This window comes from Pseudorasbora parva, chromosome 20, assembly GCF_024679245.1.
Source record: "Pseudorasbora parva isolate DD20220531a chromosome 20, ASM2467924v1, whole genome shotgun sequence".
Lineage (NCBI taxonomy): Eukaryota > Metazoa > Chordata > Actinopteri > Cypriniformes > Gobionidae > Pseudorasbora > Pseudorasbora parva.
The window spans coordinates 35,385,729-35,408,969 of NC_090191.1; the positions used below are offsets into that span (position 1 = coordinate 35,385,729).

At 37.9% G+C, this 23,241-nt stretch overlaps 1 protein-coding gene across 1 annotated transcript; it reads left to right on the forward strand.

The window, feature by feature from the left end:
- The first annotated feature begins 209 nt into the window (after positions 1-209).
- si:dkeyp-27e10.3 (UPF0606 protein KIAA1549) lies at positions 210-20,640 on the forward strand. The gene is made up of 22 exons (XM_067427977.1): positions 210-652; positions 1,749-1,974; positions 7,545-8,876; positions 9,063-9,151; positions 9,233-9,407; positions 10,340-10,470; positions 10,634-10,820; positions 10,914-10,973; positions 11,522-11,676; positions 11,764-11,941; positions 12,167-12,351; positions 12,554-12,759; positions 13,100-13,227; positions 15,253-15,267; positions 15,354-15,580; positions 15,760-15,989; positions 16,069-16,210; positions 16,282-16,626; positions 16,717-16,769; positions 17,378-17,505; positions 17,585-17,739; positions 18,420-20,640. Exons 2-22 carry the CDS (start codon positions 1,851-1,853, stop codon positions 18,645-18,647), a joined length of 4,473 nt encoding a protein of 1,490 aa, XP_067284078.1. The 5' UTR covers positions 210-652; positions 1,749-1,850; the 3' UTR covers positions 18,648-20,640.
- The last annotated feature ends 2,601 nt before the right edge of the window (positions 20,641-23,241 follow it).

Genomic DNA, 23,241 nt, shown 5'->3' on the forward strand with positions numbered 1-23,241 from the left:
TGGTTATGTTAGTGTATAGTGTTTGTTCCCGATTGCGCTTAGAAAATGACTAAACCAAGGTCCAGTATTTAAACAAGATAAAATGTATTTAATATTAATATAAAAATTAAAAGAAAATGCGCGTGTGAGGGTTGCTAAGGGATCCTGCTGACAGCCAATGACAGTGCCTCGTTTATTCTATACGTTTCGTATGAATAAATAGAAGGGGCGGGTCTTTGCCAAGCGCCGCAGATATCGATAAGGCGTAATTCTACTGAATGGAGTGTTTTATGCCGAAGAAATAGACATGAGCTGCCAACAACATCTTTTAAAAGCGGCCCACGTATTTTTTTAAGCTGTCCAGCGTGTTTGAAGGGGATGGGATCTTGGAAAATGGGCCATTCATGGGAAGAGCGAGACCGTTATAACCGCTTCTGCACAAATATATCTACACCGGATACCGGGAAATGAACCACGCACGAGCAACGAACTGGATACCGTCTTTACGAGGAGCTGTCAGCATAAATGTATGATATGATTCATCTGATTTGATTCCCTCCACCGATAACATCGACATTCTCCTTTTTATGGCCGTTCTTTCATCTTAATATCTGGTGTGTAAAGGGGCGCGCGCGTGAGCCGCATCCGCGCGAGGTGCATCTCAACATGACAGGTAACGAAAATGATTCCGATATGGCGCTATTCACCCTCAGTATCTTTGCATGTCAATATCCCATTCAAAAATACAAAAAATGGGTCATATGAATCTAGGGTTTGGGGAGATTGCGTGGATAAAAGCGTCTGAAGATGCTATTTTTCCATATTTGACCCTGTGTATGCGCTTAGTCGGTTCCCACACCCGCCCTTTTCCATCTGTACCGCTATGTATCTGCTTCAGATCATGCCCGTTATCTCTATACCTGTCTGACATGATACGCGTGATATTAACCTCACGGGAGCCTTGGGCCGCGCGCACCGATGATCTGTCACTATAACCTACATTCCCACACTGTGTATATTCACTTTGTGGCATTATAGGTTTGCATGGCATTGAAATAAATGAAAATGTGCATACTACGGATGATGCATGTGTGATTGATAAATAGATAGATATTTTGCTTTGAAGGAAATTCCAATATGTTTAGATATTTTACTTGTGATTTACAGTTAAAAAAAATTACAATAAAATATTTGATAGAATAGGCTAAAATTTAATTATACAAAATAATAGATATTGGCCTACACATATCTAGCCTACTTTGAAAATAGAAATTGTTCATCATCAATATTGATATAATACAATGTTCTAATTATTATGGACAAAAGTTATTAAGTTCATATTGAAATCCCAGACTTTGATTGTAGACATTGGTATCTTGACCATAAAACAGATCTTTTGTGAAAGTTTAAACTCTGATTCTTTCTTTTCCTCAGAAGAAATATCAGTAACACTTTACTTAAAGCATTTATGTATCATGCATTATAAAGGTACTCATAATGTACGTTAAAATGCATTATAATATTCACAGAATCCTTGTTATCTAAAACAGTTTTTTTTTTTGTGCCATGAAGGTGAATTGTAATGGATTATAACTGTGAATCTGTGATGATAAAATTTGCCAAGAATTAAAAAAAAAAAAAAAAAATTGATGTGGGATTTATTGATGTGGGAAGAATGATGATGATGCTTCCAGTTCATCTTATTATGTGCTCTCATTGTGATATTCAGCTTTAATCTCTAACAAATTGTGTGTTTCCTCTTCTCACAGCAATGTACAGAGGAAGGATACCAAACGGGAAGACCTGTGGCTATCCGGGGGACATTTTATCAGGGTCAGATGGACTGTCTTGAATAAGAAAAAAAGAAAAAAATGGAGAGCTCCAGTTCAAGGATGGTCTTGAGGAGCTCACGGCGTCTGCTCGGATGTTGTGTGCTTCTGATCGCGACCGTGATGCTGGTGGGATTCATGCCGACGTCCAGCTCACGCGTGGCAGGTATATCTCGTCATTAAACGTTCGGCTTTAGCACTATTGCTTTTCGTCACTTCCGTTACGTTTCATTTGGTTTCTGTGAACATATTGTGAGTCAGTCCCATAAATGGTGAGTCTTTTCTGTCGCAGATGATCAGAACGTTAGAGAGACGGTGGGCGTATGTACGAGTCAAGCTCTCTTTGTGTGAATGACGTCTGTTAGAGGTGCAGAATGAATGGGATTCACAGTGAGATGTGTGTGAGACGGTTTCAACATGAAGGAAGTGCATATCTGCCCACATAGTGACTTCTTGATATTACATGCTGAGGATACAATTCAGAAATGGTCAGCTAAGTTGTAGTTTCCTTTTTTGGTTACTCTTCGAGATAAAAGTTCTTTATTGCCATTGATGGATCCATAGAACCTTTAACATCCATGGAAAATGTTCTTTCGTTAATTCTTCACATTATGAAAAAATGGTTCTTTTAAGAAATATTCACTGAAAGGTTTTTGGAGAATCAAACGTCGTTCTCTATAGCCCCGCACTTTAACACGGCAATCCTGGTAAATTACAGTAAAATTCCCAGAATTACCTTTCCGGTAAATACACAAATGTGTTGTTCACGCAAACGGCAGCGTTCTGGCTTTTTACCTGCCATTCACACATCACTACCAAAATACCGGTAAACTCTGTGATGTCAGTCATCAGAAATGACTACAGTTACTATAGTATTTATAATATTACGTATAATGTTTAGCCCCTAAACTATTTTAAGTTTAAATTTAACAAGTTTCAATATTTAAATGACACATTTGTATATTCACTATTCTCTAATGTTGCTAATCATAATACTAGTAATAATAATAATAGTTATACATTATTGACTGTTACTGTAGTATTAATATTATATATAATAATAACATATGTTATTCATATTAATTATTATTACTAGATAATTATATATACTATAAGTATATTAGTATTGTAAATTGTCCTAATAATTATATTTGATAATTATGATAATGAAATGTGACCTAGAGAGTTATTTAATTAGATATAGTTGTTTAATTAAATTGCAGCCTTTGATTTGATAATCGCACTAGGATATATAGTGATTATCTTGCATCCCCATTTATTTATTTAAATTTTAGATTTCATATAATTTATTAATAGTTTTTGCAGTTCTTTCACAAACTCCTTTTTGGAAAACCCTGCTTTGGTTTGTTAAAATGTTCTTTACACTAAGAAAAAAATGGGTCTTTTTAAGAATCATTCACATTCTTTCAAACCCAAACGGTTTTGGAAGCTTTATTTTTAAGATGGTCACTCAGTAACTGGAGATGTACTGTGTGGTTGCCTTTGGCTGACATTTGTTTACGCTGCTTACACATCACTGTAAGATACGCACACACACAAACCCAGACAGATGGATGAGTGTCTCAACACTCTCTGTAAGGGAAGAGGCAACTTTTAAATGCACGTTGGCTCACCCACTTCATCAAATGCTGGAAAGGATGGGGGTTTATTAGGAGTCACACACCCCTCAGCAAGCCCACAGCTGTGATGGAAGTGTGTCCTGTGGTGCAACAAGCCCCCCATTAAAGCCATTGATCTTGCGTTGAGGAGTGGAGTGTCTCTCTCTCACACACAATCTTTCTCTTTCTGTGGCTCTGTCTGCGGTATCTGATGGTCGGCATTGACGATTGGATTTAGTAACATCAAGGCTAAGTGGACTTCGGTCTGTAATAATGTGCTGCTATTCCTAGATGCAGTTTCTCCTCTGTTTTCTCCTTTATGCCTGGGAATCTGTGTCAGTGGAATCAATGTAAGTGTGTATGTGTGCGCGTGAGCTCATTCTGTCGGTGTGAGAAATGCCTGTGTGCTCTCTCTGCTGCATCTGTAGCATACTGATGAAGCGGTCGGCGTGTGACACACTCCTGCAACACACACATATGCAACACGCAGCATCACCATGGAAACACCTCGCCTGACCACGCCACAGAGCCATTCATAGGATGTGTGTGTGTGTGTGCGCGTGTGTGTGTGTGTGTGTGTGTGTGTGTGTGAGGGAGACAGGGTCTCACTTGCCCCCTGTGTGAAGTTGTGTTCTCCACCGGGGATGCTCTGACAGTTAACTGAGTCTGAAGTTAATTACTGAACTTATTTCGCATGTCGTTCCCTAGAGTGCTTCTTCCTGCTGTTTCAGTACGCATACATTAGAGCTTTCATAGACGGGATGGTGTACATGACCAGAAAAGGGACCCAAAATGTTATATTCTATCATAATTTCCTCAGCCTTATGTTAAACTTTATTTCTTCGGTGACTAAGGATATTTTGAAGAATGACTGATTTTTTTTTATTGTCCGTATAAATGAAATACAATATTGTCTTATACACGGTTATTATATTTCCTTATGTTTCAACTTAAAAGTGTAGATTTTTACTGTAGTATAAGTTCGCAAAGTTTGTGTATTTGCTTTTACAAATGACGGTGAACTTGAGAAATGTACACATGAACAGTGTTATTTTAGAATCATTAAGATAATGTTCTAGTTTGTATTAATATTTTGAATTATATTTTATTTTTATACTTTTCATTTTAATTTTAGTTAAAGTTTTTATAATTGTGTTATGTTTGTCATAATCTATTCTATTAGTTTTTAATGTCTATATGTTTTTTTTAATTATTTTTTAATTTGAGTGATTTTAGTACATAAAGTTAAAATAAATGTAAGTGTTGCCTTGCCAAATAGCTAAAAAAAAAAAAAATTCAAGCAACAAAAATGTTTTATATATATAATATGTATAATTTAGGTCATCTAAATGACCTAAAATCCTCTAGAAGTATATAATATAATTATTTATTGATTATTATAATTTCATTGTTACAACTTCAGGGAAGTTTGTGTTATATTATTTCATTAAACAAAAGAGAAAAAGTTACTCTTATGTTCCTCCAAAATGACCATGAACCACCAAGGTGTGACACTTTTTCAAACAGCTTAGGATGGTTAAAGTACTTCTGCTAATGTATAAGATAAATCTACATAAACTATTCAGCCTCATTGTTAGTTGTTGGACTAGTGGGTTGTTGGACAACTAGTTGATTAGTTATCATCGTGACCCATCTCTATTGGATGAGCCACATTCCAAGCTGCATTTAAAGATGATAAACATGCATCTGTTACTACACATTCTGTATTAATACACCAAGTAAAGGTGTCGTTACCGTTAATACTGTAAATTACTGTAAAATCTTATTTTCTATGTCAGATTATATTCCAATCTTTCTTGGCACTTCACTTTGTTAAAAGTGAGTAGAAATGCCATTAGCATGAAACTGAAGCTAACAAATGTGTTGGGTTTATTGTGGCTTAGACATTGCCTCTAATAGACCTTATGTGCCAGAGAAGTATAAAATGACTGGTGAAGTGCATTTACTTATTGTAGAGTTAACAAAACTTATTATGAGCATTGAATTGTTTGAAACAGATGCCATATCAAATGTCAGCAGACCAGGAAGAATGGTTACATACAGTCAAACCAAAAATTATTCATACACTAAATATATATATTTTTTACTAGTGGTTGCAGAACACTAGTTCATTTATGTAAGCGAGGATAGCAAAATAAAGTAAACTGTGCCATATTATACCCAAAAGCTCTTCATACAGTGGACTACCAGTAAAATGTATAAAAAATATGGGAACAAAACTATCCAGACACCTTGACCTGACCATGTTTTTTGCTTTAATTGCTAATGCAACCTTTTACACCACAGACTGAACATAATGAAGCATCGCTTGGTAATTGGTTGACCTAAATTGGTATTATATAATTGTGTATTTAAATTTAACAGATGGGAGCTGATTGGTTGATTGTTATCTATTATATACCTATCTTTCTATCAAAGTTACCTGACATCATCAAGATGAATTTGTTAGGACACAGTTTAACACTGATTTATTGTTATATTTTATTACCATTTTCTAAACAATAGCGAATAAACTGTGATAATGTGAGAAAATGTTGAAGGTGTCTGAATGCATGTTGGTTTGACTGTGTGGTCATACTATAGGTCAAAATAGTAATTATTCTCTTTTAACCCCTGACTGTGTTTTTTTATCATTCAATTGCTATTAAATTTGATCAATGTCATTGTTCGGGTATAAATTATCACCCAGATTCATGCGGAAGTGGTAGATGACATTGTCACATGGAGCCTTATTTGCACTGGTCAAGATAGACCAATCACAGTTTTAGATTATAAACTTATAAACTTTATATAGTTATAAATTATAGCTATATAAAATATAGCCAGATTTGCTATCTGATGGTTGGCACACAGCTCCAGAAATATATATATTTTTTAAGTTAGCATTTAGCGTCATTATGACTCACTAAACAGATGGATTGCTATTTTCGACAAGTGTTTTTTAACAAGACGAACAATGATATTTGGCCCGAGGAAACATGACACAGCATGTCCATGTCTGGCACTGTCTGGTACCACCATGAAGTTTGAAGCCATTCGAATTCAGTGAAGGATTCATCTTTGCTAGTGTATATGATGTTTACTTCTGTTTTCTCTCAACTAGTGTATGACACACTGGCCTACTAATGTCACTCAGCTGTCCTGTACTCCCCTGCTCCCCCACACTGTGCTGTTCAATCAGCCTCATTACCCACAAACCCTCTGTTCTACCCTCAGTGGCCCACAATGCTGATGAATCACAGTAGAGGGCAGCTCTCATAGGGCAGCCTCACCATATGGCTCATTGAAATAAAGAACAGTCATTTTAAGAGGCAACAGTGTCACATTTACTGCGATAGTAAGACTTATGATAAAAGTTTTAGTTTAGCTGTTATAATTTCAGTCTATGCTAAACCATAATTGGATCATGATTTTCATAAAAATGGCAATTATTGTTTCATGCACTTTTAAGAAGTCAGATCCACAAGCTGCATGGACAATGGCCACTAAATGGCTGTGCCTCCTAATATTCAGATTAGGGGGTTTTAAATAGTTGATTCTTAAACCATCACCTGTATTAAGTAATATTTTGAATTCAATTAATTCATTTTAATTAGTTTTAATAATTAATGGCCCCATCATACACCCGGCGCAATGCAAAGGCAGACGTGTTTTTTTGCTAGATTTAGCCCGATGCAAAACATTCATGTGTGAAAATGTGTGAAAATGATTCTTCATGTTCACTCCCAACCATTCTTTCGCAATTTGAGCCTGATGAATCTTGACATTGTCATCCTGGAATATGGCAGAATATTCTGAAAATGATTCTATATTTGGTAAAATAAGCTTTCAGAAGTTGTTTTCTTTGCTCATGTAACCTGTTTATATGTCGAGTAGATTGATAGATTGATTTAGATCATTCACTTAAATACTGATCCAGAGAGCTAGTTCCCATAGAGAAGTTGAGTTTCTAGGGTACAATCTTGGCTTTTTCTGTACTGTAGGTGTATTTATGATCAGTCCTTCTGCTGTTTGCAAATATTGAATTTCTTGTGACTTGGCTTTATGCCATCTTGCAGCACGCTCAAACTTTTCTTCCTTTTTTTTCTTTCCTAAGTGGAGCTCCCATCCAACATGTCTAGAAGGAGTCTCAATCAACTTCCAACAAGAACACATTCACCTCCTGCCTTATCTTCATCATCATCTTCATCATCTCCTCAGCGTTCTGAAAGAACCAGGCGTCCAGTTCACACGCCTCCAGGTGCCAAACATCCCTCGTCCCCTGGTCACCATGACAGTGCCTCCAGCATAGATCCCACCCCGTCCCTTGGCTCTGAAGGGTCGGGTAACCTAGGCGACGGGGCCCAGGGCATCCACCTGCTGTTACGGCCGCCAGACCTTCTAACGCCCAGCCAGATGCCTCCTCTCCATGGCAACAGACCGCCTACGCCAGCCCCCCCGACCCTGGTGCCACCCGAAGACATGTATCCCGCCCACTCTGCAGAGGTGGACTGGGGTTCTGGAGACTACCTGGAAACTCTTACGTTCATGGGATCTGAAGGGGAGGAGTTTTCTCTTGTCACCACCCTTCCAACCCATGGATATGATCCTTATGATGCTGACGATGACGCCACAGTCAGCTACAACACAGCTTTCCCCTCTCGTCCCATCCTGCCCCTCTCGTCCAGAGACCTCATGCCCAGTGCAACTGTAAAATACGGGAATAATTTAAGGACAGCCCATCCTACTGATCCCCGCCTTCCATTGGCTCCTGACTCTGCCCCCACGAGTGATATGGACGATGATTTGGATTTCGATTGGGCGGAGCTTTTTCCCATTGAGCCGACTGAAATGCTGCTTCCCGACATGAACAGTCTAGAATACTACAACACGTTGCAAGCCAAAGAGAACGCTAGTACTGTGAGGAATAGGACACACCCTCACATTACCCCCACGCATACTGTGGGAACCCCCCACACCACTACTGCAACTTTGGGAAAAGTCCCCGATCATATTGACCTTGTAACTCCTCAGTCTATTCCATCAGTGACCCCAACTACACCTCAAAAACCTACAAAGCCTCCCATCCCATCAACCACCGAGACCAAACGACCTCCTGTAGCCCCGGAGAAGGGTGTTCCTTCCATACCCACGTCCCATGGGGGCAAAACCCGACCGTCAGTGCCAACTGCCCTGCCTTCACCCGGCCCCTCAGAGGGTCCAGTAATCCAAGCTGTCACGCTGAAGCCCCCTGCTATGAAACCCCGGACAACCACCATTAAAACCACCATCAGAACTACAACCACAACTAAAACCACAACTACCATGAGCCCCATCAGCCTCTCCACTAAAAGCCCACCGCCTACAACTCCCAGAATTCCTCTGTCCATCGCACCCCGACAGTACGTTTGTAACATCACCAAACCGGACATGTACCTAGTCCGAGTGGGTAAGACAACAAGATATTTAAATTTTAGGATTTAATTAGGATGAATAATATATTGAAATCATATCAAGTATTGGCCACTATTAATGTTCTCTATTCACATACATTTTTGTATTTAGTTATTAATCACACAGTAATAATTTAAGCTAAAATAAGTTTTCTTACGACCCTCTTCTGTGACTCCTGCAGGCATGCCAAGTGGCTCATCCGTGGCATTTGCCAAAGCTCATGTGCGGGAGATTCTTCGACGAGAGTTCAACCGTTCAGTTGAGTTACAGGTCCGTGCATAAGATTACAACACATCACACATCAGCATTTATCTTTAGTATCAGTGATATCAATCTGTGCTATCAATCCAGGTCCTTAAAGCCCCGCCCAATTTCATCTTCCGGGCAGTCTCCGGTCCACTAGTGTACACTGCTATGTCCGTCATCAATGCTCTCCGCCAATCAGCACACAGCACTTCCTCTTCTACCATTCTATCTGTCACAACCATATATGCAGTGCCTGATTACAAACATCAGGTCCACACAGGTGAGAGAGACACAAACATATAACCAGTGAATGGCATGCTCATGTGTGGTTAAAGGGATATTTTACAAAAAATGAAATTTCCGTCATTTATTACTCAGCCTCATGTCGTTCCAAACCCGTAAGACTGGATGAAGATCTTTCTGTCCCTCCGTTGACAGCTATAACACTTTATTGACTCTTCGATGCTTCAAAAAGTTCATAAATTGAGCAATTTATTCCAAACTTTTCTAAAAAGCAAAGACTCATTGCTTTATTTGTGTTCTAAAGATGAACGAAAATCTTACAGGTTTGGAATTACATGAGGTAATTAAATAATATCAGTAATTACATGTTTAACTAAAGGAAACAAAAATAAAGTGATTGTTAATTAATACATTTATTTTTATTTTACATTCTTTCTGAGCAATAACAAAATTGATGGCCCCACTTTATATTAGGTGGCCTTAAGTACTATGTACTTACATAAAAAAATAAGTGCAATGTACTTACTGTGTTCAAATTGTATTGCAAAACGCCTTTGCTGATATTGAGGTGGGATATGGGTAGAGTTAGGGACAGGTGTGGTGGTGTGGGTAAGTTTAAGGGTAGGGTTAGGTGCAAGGGAAGTGCCCACTGTGTAATTACAAATGTAACTACAGAAAATTAATTACAGATGTAATTACATGCAGGTATTTTTTTAAATGTAAGTACAATGTAAAAACCTGTATGTACACAATAAGTGCATTGTATTAAATTATTAATTAAAATGTTAGTACATATATAAAGTTAAGGCCACCCAATATAAAGTGGGTCCAAATTTATTATAAAAATAAATATTTTAATATTAGTTCATATTTTTTATAATCATTTTGATATATGATATAATAATATAATATAAATATTGTATATATATATATCAAGAATGAGTGCTATATTCATATTTTTTCCTGCAGTGCTGCAGTTTGTACCGAGTCATGTGGACGTGCGTCTGTGTAGCTTCAGCGAGCGTGTGGAGAAGGGGCTGCTCATGGCCTATGCGGAAGTACGCAAGCGCTCACAAGAAAATGGAAATTTCACAGTTCACGTACGTATATCCATTAGAACCCCTGACAGAGGCATATTCAAAATAAAACACACTTTGCATATCTGAATATATGAAAGCTTGTCAACACAAATATCTTGTTCTCCTTTAGAGTATTTCTTACCTTTAAATTGTATTTAGAGTGCTGTATCATTGTTTTGTCTAGATTGTGAATATCACTAGTAGCCTTCCGAAGGGTCAGCGTCAGCAGAAGGCTCCGGTGGACATCACATTTGCAGTGCGTGATTCCCAAGGCTTCCTAACGGGATCAGATGTGAGTGGCCACATGAGGCAGCTCAGTGCTGTGGAGTTCAGCTTCTATCTTGGTTTTCCTACCTTGCAGATCGCTGAACGTGAGTGACATATACACACACATGCTCTTTGTTTTAATTTATTATAAACTTTATTTATTTATCACTTATTTTATCAAAACTTTTGTCTTCCAGCTTTCCATTATCCTGAACTGAATGTGACCCACATTTTACGCACATCCTGGGTGAAAACAGGTAAGTTGGAAAAAAAGATTTCGAGATGTAGAATATTGGAAGTAATATAATATATAGGAATGATTGTTGGGAAGCTTACACGATTGATACCAACACTGTCGCTGGCTCATTCTGTATAAGATAACAGCCAAGATGTATATTAAAAATAATTATAATAATAATATAATGGATAAATTAATGGATATTTATTGTACTTTTACATTACTTGTGCTTACCTGATCTATATATTTTAGTAAAAAAGGATTTAACCCATAATTATAATAATCAAATAATAAAAAAGAATATTAATTTATGTTAATAAATATTAAGGAAGCAATATTATTTTTGATGTGAGTTCTTATGTTAGATAAATATTATTTTTTATTTAAGTTAAATAATTAATATTTATTAAATTCAATATTACAGTTACTTTCAGCACCTATAAATGTTCATTATACTAAAATACGGGTAGATTTATACTAGTCTGTAAGTTATAAAGGGAACTGTTAAAAATATCACAATTTCTCTGGTACTTCACACACGTTTCCTTTTATGTGCGTTTGCTCTAGTTTTACTGGGTGTGTTGGACCAGCGTGTGAATGAAAGGACCTTCCAGGCCAAAATGGAGAGGCGATTAGCACTGCTGGTTGGAGAGGGACTTGGGATCGGGGTTAGCAATCGACGATGGAGAAGAGCTACTAGTATCGGCAACAACAGTGTACAGGTACATTCAAACACACAAGTGTATGCACTATTTCTATCCTTCCCAGTTCCCACACATGACATAAGCATGAACCCCGTTGTGCCTCAGATCGTTCGAGCGTCCCGTCTGGATGGCCCAGATTACCCACTGGAACTGGTGTATTTCGTGGAAGCGGGATCAGGAGAGAGACTGCCAGCCCAGGCTACTGCAGCCATGCTCAACAGACTGAACCTGCAGAGAGCTGCCATTGTCCTGGGCTACCGGGTACATGGAGTTTTGGCCACACGTGAGTCAAAATAGTATTGACTAGGTAGTGGCTTTAAAGGGGTCATGACATTGATTTTCTTTATTATATTACTACGTTCCTTCACTTACCTAATGGTACAAAGACCCCGTATGTGACAAAAGCTCAAGGAAAATTATATTTCTCAAGTCATGACCCCTTTAAGACACTTTTCAAATGGGATTTTGGGCACTTTCTTGTGCCAAATATCACATTACTCCGTTTCAGCGGTGGAGAAGCTGGCCCTGCAGCCCTCTGAGACTCAGCCCAGTAACATTTGGCTGATCGTAGGAGTTGTGGTCCCAGTGCTGGTGGTCATCCTCATCATCATCATCCTGTACTGGAAGCTGTGCCGCTCTGAGAAGCTTGAGTTTCAACCCGACGCCATGAGCACCATCCAGCAGAGACAGAAGGTCTGGATCACTGAGTGTGTGTGTGAATGTGTTGCCCACTCATAGGCACTACATGTGAAGGAGGTTCGTGACTGTGCTTATTAGTGCTCACCCATGTCAAGGGCTTTCATGGAAAAAAGGGCTGCTTTGCAAGTTGCAACAGTTAATTTAGCAAGTTGTATCATACTTACTGTCCATTCATGTTTTTTTATGATCTGTTTAGTTGCAGCCTCCCAGCGTTAAAGGCTTTGATTTTGCTAAGCTACACTTGGGGCAACACAGTAAGGATGACATCATGGTAATCCAAGAACCCGCTTCTTTACCGCCGCCTGTTAAAGAGGCCACGCCCTCAGAGGGCGGAGAATTGAACACTCCTAAATCAAAGAGCTCGTCTACAAAAGCATCACGTGCAGCGCGGAGAAGAGGCCGGTAAGGAACTGTTTTGGATAGGTTCTGTTTATATCAGTGTTATTTCAGTATTATTTTAAATTAGCTTTTATTTTTGCAATTTTCATTTTAGTGTAATTTGTAGTCATGTTATTATGTTGTTTTCTAATTATTATTTTTTTTAATATTACTATTTAAGTTTCATTTATTTTTATTACAAATTTTAACAGTTAGTCATTTTTATTGCTTCATCATGAATCCATTTCAGTTCGTTTCCAAGGCATAATTTCTAATATTCTAATATTTCAGCTTTTAGCTTTATTTAACAATAACAACCCTGGTTTACATGAGTTTTTAACCACACAACTTGTGTTTTTGTCAGAATGTCTCCATCAGATGGAGATTCATTAGGAAGTGATGCATCTAGCGGTAGAGAATCAGCTGAGGAGAGCACCAGACCTGCTGTGACACCAAGTGACAGCAAACCCCAACATCGCAAGAGCAAGCATGGTACCAGATGACACAAAAAACACTCACACACACACACACACACACACACACACACACACACACACACACACACACACACACACACACACACACACACACACACACACACACACACACACACACACACACACACACACACACACACACATGTTGGTCTATGTGGTTTACAGGGACTCTCCATAGGCGTAATGGTTTTTATACCGTACAAACCGTATTTTCTATCCCCTTACACTGCCCCTGCCCCTAAACCTACCCATCACAGGAAACATTCTGCATTTTTACTTTCTCAAAAAAACATCATTTAGTATGTTTTTAAGGCCATTTGAATTATGAGGACATTTGATATGTCCTCATAAACCACATTTATAGTGTAATACCAGTGTAATACCCATGTAGTTATACAAATTTGTGTCCTCATAAACCACATAAACAGGCTCACACACACACACACACACACACACACACACACACACACACACACACACACACACACACACACACACACACACACACACACACATATATATATGTACATATATACATGGCTGTCAAAAAATAACACATGGCCATTGTAGCTAAAAAGTTTATGATTTATAAATTCTATGTTGAATCAAATAAAACAAACGTATCTTTTTTTAAAGCAGCACTAGGTAACTTTTCAACCTTCATAATATATTTTTTAAGACTCTTGTGATGATAAATCGACTTACAATAGGTTGAATGACACGTCTGCCATAGCCTGATGGGGTCTGTATCGTTTTTAATCGTACTTTTAAACTTCAGGTTTCAGGTAGTAACCCGAGAACAAAAAGAACTACAAAATTCGACTGCTTTACGGCATATGCGTCACTTCCACCGACACACACACACTTCCTTACATTCGGACGTGCGAGCCCAACTTTGTTCGTCAGATAATATAGTCATGTCCGAAGCAGCACAGACACATAAGAAAGAAAAGGTTTTGTTGGAGGAAAGCAATAAGAGGAAACGAAAAAGTGATGGGATTAAAGGCAGGACGAGGGTCAACATGTGACCAGCGTTTGCTCGTCGGCGTGAGCTGAAGGAGGCGTGCCCGACCGATGCGGTCCTGCTTGTTATGGTGATTACCTACCACTCAAACATTGAACTGAAGTATCATATAGATTCTGTAAAACGATAACCAATAGACTACTATAATGACGCTGGCTTGTAAACGTGAGCATTGTGATTATTTGGCGTTTGAAAAAAATAAAACTCATGAAATTATATTCATATGACATGCTGAAACATATGCCACTGACTGTAACGTTACCTGGGATGAAGACATTTCACACGCAACGCCAGAAGAACTCGAACTCCTCTTGCAGTGTTCGGGGAACTGTTAGCGCTGCACCGACCCGCGGCGCCACTTTTATGAAGTTATTTGGCCCGCCCCGCACCACTGTATATATTTTTTACAACCCGCCGCGCACCCGCGACCATTAAATAGACATACGGGGTCCGCGGGTTATGAGACGAGCCACGCATCACTAGTTCAGGGCTATCAGGGTTGTCATGTCAACAAATACACGCGCGATGGCATCCCCTGTTGTAGGATTTCAGAGCTTACGACAGTAGTTGAGGACATTATTTTTTCCAAACTGTAGGGGGACCCCGAGAGCAAAAGTAGCCAAGTGCGGCTTTAAAGATACTTTTTGTAGTGCCTATTTGATTACCCATTTAACACAATAATGACTTGACATTATCTTTTGGGGGTAATTTCTCAGTCAAAATTAATGTTTTTAAAATTTTTTTGCAATAAATTAGATTAATTATTTGCAACATCATGTAATTAATTAGATAAAAAATGTCATTGCTTGAGAGTCAAGCGTGAGTTTTAATAATTAAAATTAAGTATAATACTTATTTCCATAAATTAATTAATAATTAAAATAATTATATCAAGTTACTTTGGAATGATTTGTAATGTGAAAAGCTAAATTAAATTACATATTAAAAATGAAATTAAACTTTTTTTTCTCTCCATTTATTTCCGTGGATCAACAGCAAAAAACAAACTTGGTAAGTTTCTTTACCCATAGTCATGTTGCATTCGCATATTGTTAGTTAAAAATGTGTGGCCTTTAACATCTGGCCTTGATGTTCAGGTACTCAGCCTGGAAGTGGTGTGGATGAGCAGTTGTCCTCGTCGTCCATATTTGAACATGTGGACCGCCTGTCTCGAGGTTCGTCAGATGGAACACGCAGAGTGTCCAATAAGATACAGCTTATCGCCATGCAGCCCATGCCAAGCCCGCCCTCCTATCCACATAGCCAAGCCCTGAGTCCCAACCTGACAGACAGTATGCCTGATGGAGCAAAGGTCAACAGTGAGGTTAGCAAACTCCTCTTCACATAAAACAAATGCATGACAGGCTCACATGCATGCACCTCACACTTGCATAATGCAACATTTTTTCCAGAATATTCATCAATAAATGATGTATGACTTTAATTTCATGTCATCTTTAAGAAAATATTCATAACTTATTCCCATTCTTCCAACTGACGCAGATCCAAGTAGCCTTAAGGCATAAATCTGAGATTGAACACCATCGCAATAAGATCCGCCTGCGTGCCAAGAGAAAGGGCCACTATGAGTTCCCCTCCATGGAGGACATCATGGCAGCGTTCGCGGACAGCTCCGAGCAGCAGCGAGTTTATCAACAAGCTCAGGAGCAGATACACAAGATCCTGCATCCTGAGGAACACGCACCTTCATCGTGCGGAGAGCCACGCAAAAGGTCAGTGTAAATAAATCTCACTTGTACTTTTCTAGTTTGCTATCAAGGAAAGTGAATGCAATTTGTTGGGGAATTGCAGCTCCAGAGGAAAACGCTCTCCCAGGCACAGACAGAGACAAAATTTGAGTGGAAGCGGAAGTCTCAGAGACAAAGATCGCCTTATTACTGACGGAGATGCCACGTACAGGAAGTACCCAGGGGTCAACAACGTAGCATATGTGGTAGGACACACACATGCATATGTGATTTTACCCAACTTAAACACACAAACTCACAGATCCTCTTTCTCCAGTCCGATGCAGATCAGCTCCCAGATGCAGGAAGCCCTTCTCCTACTGATGAGGTGTTTTTGGACCCTGGATCACCACCATCTGGCCCCGCCCCTGCTCCGCCCACCTACGTCCCAACCATCGAAGAGGCGAGACAGCAGATGCACTCCTTATTGGATGATGCTTTTGCTCTCGTCTCACCCTCTTCTCAAGGAAGCCCAGCTCCTCTAACGTTCACTGGCGTTACAGCAGTCACTGGCGTCGGAGGAATCAGCCCCGGTCAACCCTCCAGCCCGTCCTCGCGCCCTGCACGCCAATGGGGCTCCTCTTCTTACCCAGCAGCCCCTGCACACAGTCCTTTCTCTGCGGTGAGTGACTGTGGATATTTGAAGGATAGCGTTGGAATGCAGCTAATGTGAAATTTCATGTGAAATATCTCTTCTCTCTCTGCTCTGTAGAGATATGCCGAGTTAGGAATGTCTCCCACATCGGTACAGGGTTTACTGCACAGGTGAGGAGGATTCTGGGAGGTTTTAACATGGGAGCCATTTAACATGATCAAGAAGGATGTTGTTCCTTTTAAACATGGCATAGTATTACCTAATTTGATGATGCTCAGTTAAACTTTTTGACAAACACATACAGTTTTTTCACAAAATAAGAATGAATAATAATGCATTAACAAAGCAGTAAAAGGTTTCGTTTTGATGACCACAAATTATTTACAATATTTACAATCTGTAAAAGAATTGGTAGAAAAAGTGTCATAATCATAAAAATCACATTTTGTTTCTGGAATTAGCACCCCACAATTAGTAAGAAACAAGTACTGGATTTTTTGAATTTTTTGGGAAAAATAAGCTCAACATATTTTATGGAACAGTCTGATGTGCTAGGCTCTGCAAAACAGACACTATTTTTTGAATCGGCACCAGAAGATTTGTAAGAAACAAATATTGGATTTCACTCAGCAAATTTGATGCAAGGTGGTGTTATCAGAGCAAATTACAAGTATGAGTACAGGAAAAACAAACTAGCTCCTTTGTCTCCTAGTGTATAAATATTGATCAGTCTTAGATATAATATTTACTTAGCAAATTGTTTGTGTAATTTTGACAGACAGGCGCAAGGCTCTGCATATCTGCCACCATCAGAGATGCAGTCAGATCCTGGATACTCCAGCAGGGGGCAGTATGGAGAAGAGATGCCGTCGTCTTCTCGGCCACGACCAGTAGGGGGCAGCACAGGTGAAGGTCTTGTTAGTTGACTTTAACATGTGGTTTATGTGCTATGATTGCTGTTGCTGATAATGTTTAGTGTGTGTAGGTGCACAGTTGCATCAGCTGACACAAGTGGGCTTGTCAAGTCGGATTGGACTGTATCCTGGAGTTGGCCGTAGTGTGTCTGGCCCCTCAGGATCTAGCTGGACTCAGTACCGCTCAGATGAGGAGATCTCTAGACCAGGATCCAACCGAGAGGCTGTAAATCAAACATGCACATTCATAATAACTTTTTCAGAATTGTGCTAGTAAATATAACAGTGTGTCATTCAATATGGGATGTTATAAAATCCCAAAACTGTGCTATTGTATTTACAAACCACTGCAGTTTAGTTGCATACAATAAAAATCATATCAAGCACAATGGCAATAATGTGAATATGTAAGCTATTATTAATTGCACAATTTCATTGGTTTAATTTGATTTCATTTTAAATCATGATAATTGAAACAATTTATTTTAATCGTTTATTTAATTTTTTAAACAGTATATTTGAATGTAATTTATTTATTTTAGATTAAATAAATTACATTTAAATATACTGTACAAAAATAAACAATTAAAATAAATTGTTTCAATTATCTTATATGCCTGTATGTATATTTCTATGTGTTCAAGTATAATCTGTATGTTTGTTGGTATTTTATTAATTATTCTCTATCATTATTCTCACAGAATATATTCACAGAACTTATATATATATATATATATATATATATATATATATATATATATATATATATATATATATATATATATATATATGTATAATGTATACAACCAATTTAATTTAAGTTTGTGTTCAAGCACAATCTATATGTTTATTTTTTCCTGAATTGTTGGTATTCATTATTTCTCTCTCCCTCTCTGTTTCTCACAGATACTGACATTCCCAGAATACTCTTCACCTGTATTCCAGATGTCCAGGACATCCCTGCAGGATCCCACAACACCGCAGGCGCACCTGGAAGCCTCGAGCGCAGGGTATATTGCCCCTGTGGAGCGTTCTCCACCCCCTCACTCCTCTGCCTCTCTCATCAAGGCCATCAGGGAAGAACTGCAGAGACTTTCTCAGAAACAGGCTGCTGTTGTCAGCTACCACAGTTGAGAAAGACCATCCCAACTCCCCAGTCCTGGTTAACTTCCCGATGTACCACATAAACAACCTCCCAAATCCCAACACCGCCCGATGGCTGAGAAACTGCTTTACACAAAACCCAAACCAAAATCTTCAAATTCAAGTACGGCTGGTCTGTTACATATGAAGAAATACTAGCAATCATCAATACTTGTATTGGCTGGAAAAATCCACGATTTAAATTTCACTGCTGACATGCAGAAAATACACTTAAATACTCTTAAATACTATAATTCACAAAGAAAAAACTGTCATGTCCAGTCTGTTTAAAAAAATAGACAAAGTTGCCCCATATTCAGACTCTCAATTTGCATGCTGAGAGCTGTGAACCTTCAAGACTTAGTGCTGACTGTTGCTAATGTGAAAATCACTCCTATTTAGTTCCATGTCTCTCAAAGTGCTTCCTTCAAATGGGTCATCTTCGTGTCTCTGGACTTCCTCTGGTGCTAAAAATCATTTCTGGGCTCTGCCACAATAACACAAATTAGCCCTGTCCAAAAGAAGTGGCATTTTGTTTTGTTTTTGCCGCTGTCCTGTCCCATGTAGTCAAGGCGGCTTATCAAGTGGAAACGTGCTCTGTTCCACAACCTAGTGATCTGCCCGAAAAAAGTAGCTGACATAATTATCTCTCTTATGAGATACCTTTTGAAATTTTAGGCAAATTATAAGGCAAGATTGCATGACTTCTTCACAGAGAAGGCAAACCCAACAGCATGGTGAACAAGGCATTAGATAAGTAGTTAACCCAACATTTGTGAGTTGAGTTCTGTGTATTTTTTTACTTATTAGACCGTAATGCCGTTAGCTTAGCAAAATGCTAACACCAAAGGCTAGACAGGGCAAGAGAAATGTTGGATATAAAGTTATATTTCATTAAAAAAAAAATTAATTGATAACTTAAAATATATTATTTTACCAAACATTTGCTAGTTCTTTGTATTTTTGTATTATTAGAGTTTAATGCCATTGGCTTAGCAAAATGCTAACATCAAAGTCTAGACAGAGCAGGAGAAATGGTAAAATGGTAAAAACTTTAGGCTAAATAGTTTTAGTTAAAAATATATGTACACCTGGTACAAAAAGTGGTTTTGGCCTGTATAGCTATTTTTGCCCTTCATGACAACTGTGAGGGGGGTGACTTTTTTATTAATCATTAGCTTAAATTATATTAAGTCTTAAAGTTCTGCATAATTAAGGGTCTGGCCACTTGAGTGACTGGTGGATTGACGGTGCTGTCACTATTAGCTGCTCCACCCATGTCACGCCTCTTTGCCCATTTTCGGTTATCTGGGAGTGCCGCGTGGTGACACTCTGCCAATATGGTGTCGGCCGGCACCGCCTGCGTCAAAAATGAAACCTACGGGTTACATCACAAACACTGCCTCTATTGTTTTACACAGTCTATGAATGCAGGCAATGCAGTTTGTTCCAAATGAGCCACTTATGAGGTTCCATAACAACTGGGGTGCTGCCCATGTAGGCAATGCGGCAGCTCACTAGGTTTTGGAACAGAGCTACCGTCTGTCAAGGTCTTCAGGTCTTGCCTTACATTTGAGCTCTGAGTACTTCAAACTGCATGGGGAGGGCATGCAGTGAAGTTACTCCGCATAGTTTTTGAGTAAGCTCACATAGAGTTGATCGACAGACGGCCTCAGTTGCTGACTAGCATGGTTCCCATGCTGATAACATCATATTATTATGTCTGTATCTGAGGAGAGATATCAAAGCAAACATTCATGATGCCCGTGTGTATTCTTTTGAGCTCTTTTTGCCAGTGGGTTATGAATGTTGGCTGTCTAATCAGTTCAGTGTCTTGGCTGAGGTGGTTTCTCAGTTGATATTAATTTTGCACATTTTCTCATCTTTGCACATTCATATCATTGTGATAATGGAAGTCAATCAGTTAAAGAGTTTATTGTGGAAAAGAGAGTACAGTATACAGTAACTATATAAATACTATAAAGAAAGATATAAGAGTTCATATATATATATATATATATATATATATATATATATATATATATATATATATATATATATATATATATATATATATTGCATATTAATGTATCAACTCATTGAGCACAATCTGATTATATGTTAGATTATATGTTAAACATATTAGATTGTATTTATTTTTTATTGTTATGAAACGTCATAAAGATGTGGGGAAAAGTGTTGCTATGGGACATTTAAAAAAAGACCAAATCACTGTTGAGGCATATAGTTCCTTTAGCTTCGTAATTCGGTAGGCATTCTCAATGTATTTTCATGTATTTGGTCATGTGGATTTGCACAGAGGTATTGTAAAGATTCCTTTAAGGAAATGTGTTGAGGTTAAAGGCCTTGTTCAATGTTCCTTTTTAATTCTTTGTATTATTTTACTCTCTTTTTTATTATTTGGGTCAAACTTTTTATTTCTATTTTCCCCTATGTTTTTTAATTTGTATTATTATTATTATTATAAAAAAAATGTTTTAGTCATATGGGGTTTCCACACTTATGTGGAATATCATGAAAATGTTTTCCATAGTAATATTTTCTAGATTTCAGGGTACATCATATATATCTAGTAAATATTTTATTTGCATGAAATTGCTCTTTCGGGAGTGCAATAGATCATGACTATAATCAATAAACAACTAATTGATAAGTCATGAAAATGTATTGGTCAAATTGTGTGGAAACCCTTTCTGTTTTTGAGATTGTTTGTTTTTTTATCTCCTTAATTTCACTGTCCTTTCTTCATTTTTTCTATATTTTTATCAATCATGTAGACTTCTGGCAGGCCTTACAATGGGAACGCATGTGAAGTGATGGATTTTACTTTATTTCTTCCTTGTTTATTTTGTGTGATTTTGTCTTGATGGGCATGCTAATAGTCTCTAAAATATTGAAAAAAATACAACAAACAAGCTTGATAGAATTTAGCTTTGAAAGACTACTATGTAATGGTTCATTAGACTAAAAACCAATGGTCAAAGCACAGAGAAACCATCTTAATCATCATCATCATCAAAAAAGAAAAGAAATTTTCAGTATTTTGTCATTTTTAAACCTGAATAATATTTTTGAAAGTATTTGAAAATCAATATTTATGACTAAAATATATCTCATAGAAAGAGTATTAATATGTAAACGGACATTTCTCCATATTTAAATATTCAGTATCTAGTCCACGGTTGACCAGTAAGAGGCAAACATCATTGGTAGACGCCCCCTTTCCCACTGAGCAAAGACCAACTGGGATTTTTAATTTTCTTCCATTTTTTTTATTTTCAATTTTGCATATTTCTTAATGAGAAGTGTACGCATTCATAAAAGACTAAATTGAGTTGAGAATAAGTGTTATATTACAGTCAATTGATTAACATGGTGCTATACTCAATACACTGAGTGTGTGTGTGTGTGTGTGTGTGTGTGTGTGTGTGTGTGTGTGTGTGTGTGTGTGTGTGTGTGTGTGTGTGTGTGTGTGTGTGTGTGTGTGTGTGTGTGTGTGTGTGTGTGTGAGAGAGAGATATTTTGACTGTCTGAAACCATAAAATCCTTACAGCATTGAACTGAACTTAATTACATTTATAGCAATTACAATGTACAAACGCTGAGATTAACTGAATGCTGTGTGTGTGTGTGTGTGTGTGTGTGTGTGTGTGTGTGTGTGTGTGTGTGTGTGTGTGTGTGTGTGTGTGTGTGTGTGTGTGTGTGTGTGTGTGTGTGTGTGTGAGAGATATTTTGACTGTCGTGTGTGTGTGTGATTTGCGTGCGCAATAGTATACCTCCCCCTGTCCCTATGTCGGTGCCATAGTGGATGTCATAGGAATGTAAACTAAATTAAGAAAGTTTATTTCATTTAAACTACCTGAAATCTAACAACGTTATCATCTCTTTTGTTGAAGATGCTAACACCATCTTTGTGATCATACCATGGAGGTATATATATATATATATATATATATATATATATACTTCTGTCTTGTTTATTTCTCTCTTGGTCTCTGCAAACTGCATCCCAGTATTTGATGTTTAATGTCTCTATATTGTCGTGTAAAATAAATAATAAACAATGTGCCGTCAGTTATGTCTCTTTTGTGTCAGTACTGGGTAGAGGCAACTTGTCTAATACAATTTGTAATGCAGCATAAATCTTAAAAAAAAAAGATTAATAATACAAATTTAAAGCAGTTGTGAAACATAACCACAAGATCTATCTATCTATCTATCTATCTATCTATCTATCTATCTATCTATCTATCTATCTATCTATCTATCTATCTATCTATCTATCTATCTATCTATCTATCTATCTATCTATCTATCTATCTGTCTATCTGTCTATCTATTTTTCTATCTGTCTGTCTGTCTGTCCTCTATAACAGTTAAAGATTCAGTTATGGCTTCAATAAATATTATAGGATATTTATGTCCTAAAATATTCTTACCTGATTCTGTGGGAACTGTCTTATAAGACTATACCATGTTATCTCTCTCTCTCTCTCTCTCTCTCTCTCTCTCTCTCTCTCTCTCTCTCTCTCTCTCTCTCTCTCTCTCTCTCTCTCTCTCTCTC

Coding starts and splice junctions, on each gene's coding strand:
- si:dkeyp-27e10.3 (XM_067427977.1), top strand. CDS start 1,851: ATGGAGAGCTCCAGTTCAAGGATGGTCTTGAGGAGCTCACGGCGTCTG. Junction 1,975..7,544: donor GTCCAGCTCACGCGTGGCAG/GTATATCTCGTC, acceptor TTCTTTCCTAAG/TGGAGCTCCCATCCAACATG. Junction 10,974..11,521: donor CACATCCTGGGTGAAAACAG/GTAAGTTGGAAA, acceptor CGTTTGCTCTAG/TTTTACTGGGTGTGTTGGAC.